Consider the following 3,068-nt stretch of genomic DNA (forward strand, 5'->3'; position numbering starts at 1 on the left):
CGCGGAAGGGTTAATACAAAATATTATCCAATATTCTTCTCTCAAGGTTAAATCCATATATAGATGAAATTATTGGGGATCATCAGTGTGGGTTTTGACATAACAGATCAACTACAGATCAGATCTTTTGCATTCATTAGATATTGGAGAAAAATGGGAGTATGATAAGACAGTACATCAGCTATTCATAGACTTCAAGAAAGCCTATGATTCAGTTAGGAAGTATTGTACAATATTCTGATAAGAGTTTGGGATACCCATGAAATTAGTTAGGTTGATTAAAATGTGTTTAAACGAAACTTATAGTAAAGTCTGTGTAGGTAAATTTCCTATCAAGAATGGTCTAAAACAAGGAGATGCTTTATCGCCACTCCTTTTCAACTTTGCTTTAGAATATGCCATTAGGAAGGTCCAGGGAAACCAGGTGGGACAGAAATTAAACGGGACACATCAGCTGTTGGCCTCTGCCGATGATGTGAATCTACTGGGTGATAATGTAGATACCATAAAGAAAAACACACAAACTTTAAATGACGCAAATAAGGAGGTTGGTCTAGAAGCAAACACAGATAGAACAAAGTATATGTTACTGTCTCGTCACCAAATTGCAGGGCAAAATCATGACATAAAGATAGGAAACAGATGATTTGAAAATGTGGCACACTTCAGATATTTGGGAACGACGATAACAAACCAAAACCTGATTCAGGAGAAAATTAAGAGGAGATTGAACTCAGGTAATTCAGTCCAGAACCTTTTGTCTTCTCGTCTTCTGTCCAAAAACATAAAAATCAGAATATACAAAACTATAATTTTGCCTGTGGTTCTGTATGGGTGTGAAACTTGGTCTCTGACATTAAGGGAGGAACACAGACTGAGAGTGTTTGAGAACAGGGTGTTGAGGAGAATATTTGGAATGAAGAGAAATGAAGTGACAGGAAGTTGGAGGAAAATGCATAATGAGGAGCTTCATAACTTGTAGTCTTCTCCAAGTATAATTAGAATGATCAAGTCAAGGAGGATGAGGTGGGCAGGGCATGTAGCATGAATGGGGGAGACAAGGGATGCATATAGGATATTGGTGGGAAAGCCAGAAGGTGAGACCACTGGGAAGACCAGGGCATAGGTGGGTGGACAATATTAAAATGGATCTTAAGAGAGACAGGATGGGAGACACCTCTTCTGTTGTCCTTTATATCCATTTGGAATGAACCACAGCAGAAAGCACTGCCTCTATTGTTGTGTGATCTCACTGTGTATGTGAGGATGTCCTTAGCGTGTGTTGTATCACAAAAGTCTATGAGCAGACCACAAAAACACTGCTCCTGTATTGTTGGCTGCATGCGTGTTGTGGGTGTTGCCTAGCAATGGGTCTATGTGTCACAATATTTTCTGAACATTCTGTTTTCAAATGCTTGTATCATATATTTATCATTTGAAGTTGGTGGCTATGATTCACAACCATACAAAACCAACATTAAAATCACTGTATTTCAATCTTTACATTTTGGAAAGCAAAAGGATAACAGTTTTTGAACTAAATGACAACATGTATTTACTGAATGTTTCTAATAACCCACCCATCTGTTTGTACAAATAATATCAGCCAATAAATGATAGAATATTTACCTTTTGTGAGGTTTGTCATCCTGTGTTTCACCAACAAATGCCTTCAGCTCATAGTCCACACCACAGGGTTTACCGGTGTCTCCCGGTGCTGGCTGGAGAGTGACGGAGGCTGGACAGTGGGGAGGTAGCTCAAAGTAGAATGGGTATGCATTTGGTCCCAGCTTCTTTATCAGGCGCTCCTGAAAGAAGTTTGTTCTGTTAACATATGAAAATTGCTGAAACAATAACCCTTTTCTCCATCAGTTTCTGCAGCATATCAGCATTTCTTACTCTTTCACATTCACACTGCAATTTACAAGTTTTTATGTTGGGCTTTTACCGGGTTACAGCAAATAAACTGTTTAACTGGAGATGAAATTCTACATGCCTCTCACAGTATGCAATGCAGTTACACAAAATAGAAAACACAGCAACTCTAGGAGAGCATCAATACGTGTTTGGGAAAAATCAGCACCACCCAATAATAAAGGCTTTGAACCAATAGCCTTACATGTAGCAGAAAGATGTCTCAATCTAACGATGCAATTATATTTTAATACACATGACTGGAAAAGTGCACAAGAAGGAAGTGGGTTAATAATATCAGACAGCCACAGTACTCTTAAAACACAGCTCTGGATTATGAGGGCAAAAGTTAATACCGTATTACTTCAAATATAAGACCCATAGAACTATATGATCCACCTAATCGGCCAGAAACCTTAGAAGTTGAACCAAAAGAAGAAGTAGATACAGACAGGAAAGGACCATATATTTTACAAAGTGAGGTGGAAAAAGCTATCAAGGAAATGTGGAAGGGAAAGGCTACATGAAATGATGATGTACCTGGAGATGTGCTCAAGTTGCTGGGAGAAGGTGGTTTGAAAACACTGACAAAACTAATGAACACCATATATGAAAGTGGAGAGTGGCCCAAGGACTTTACAGAAGTGACAATGATTGCCTTAACCTTTATTGGACGGGCCATTTAATTTCTGGTAGGGGCAGCTGGACGGAGTTTATTTAAATGCTCGCCCTTCTAGGGCAATGGAATTGTAAGCATGTTTCTAAAAGTGGTGTAATTTCTACATTTTTATGATAAACGAACGAAATCAACGCTCCTTTAATGTAGAAAGAATATAGAATCAGATATTCTACTTTACAGATTTTAATATCTGTAAAAAATTTTTACACTCATTCAAAAAAAAAATCCCGAAATTCATACATTTTCTGCACCATGCGTTCTAGCAGTGTAATACATTTTCTGCACCATGCATTTTAGCAGTGTAAAAGTCCTTGTCGCGACCTCATACAATACTATCGCTTGTTGAAGCTTATTTATCGTATGGTACATGACGGTATGCAGAGACTGTGGGCGTCTGAAATTCGTTCGCTGTTAGAAATACACATGATTACATTCTCAGAATATGGTGTTGCCAGATCGGTCATTCGTTCATTCA

At 38.3% G+C, this 3,068-nt stretch overlaps 1 protein-coding gene across 6 annotated transcripts in view; it reads right to left on the bottom strand.

Annotated features, from left to right (window-relative positions):
* Positions 1–3,068, bottom strand: part of LOC111874781 (beta-arrestin-1) — an 86,384-nt gene that overhangs the window by 26,441 nt on the left and 56,875 nt on the right. For all 6 annotated transcript variants that reach the window (XM_033755593.1, XM_033755594.1, XM_023870562.2 and 3 more), the window contains one exon: positions 1,630–1,808. In XM_033755593.1, the coding sequence (XP_033611484.1) occupies positions 1,630–1,808 (179 nt within the window). The remainder of the gene's footprint in view (positions 1–1,629; positions 1,809–3,068) is intronic.

This window comes from Cryptotermes secundus, unplaced genomic scaffold, assembly GCF_002891405.2.
Source record: "Cryptotermes secundus unplaced genomic scaffold, Csec_1.0 scaffold955, whole genome shotgun sequence".
NCBI lineage: Eukaryota > Metazoa > Arthropoda > Insecta > Blattodea > Kalotermitidae > Cryptotermes > Cryptotermes secundus.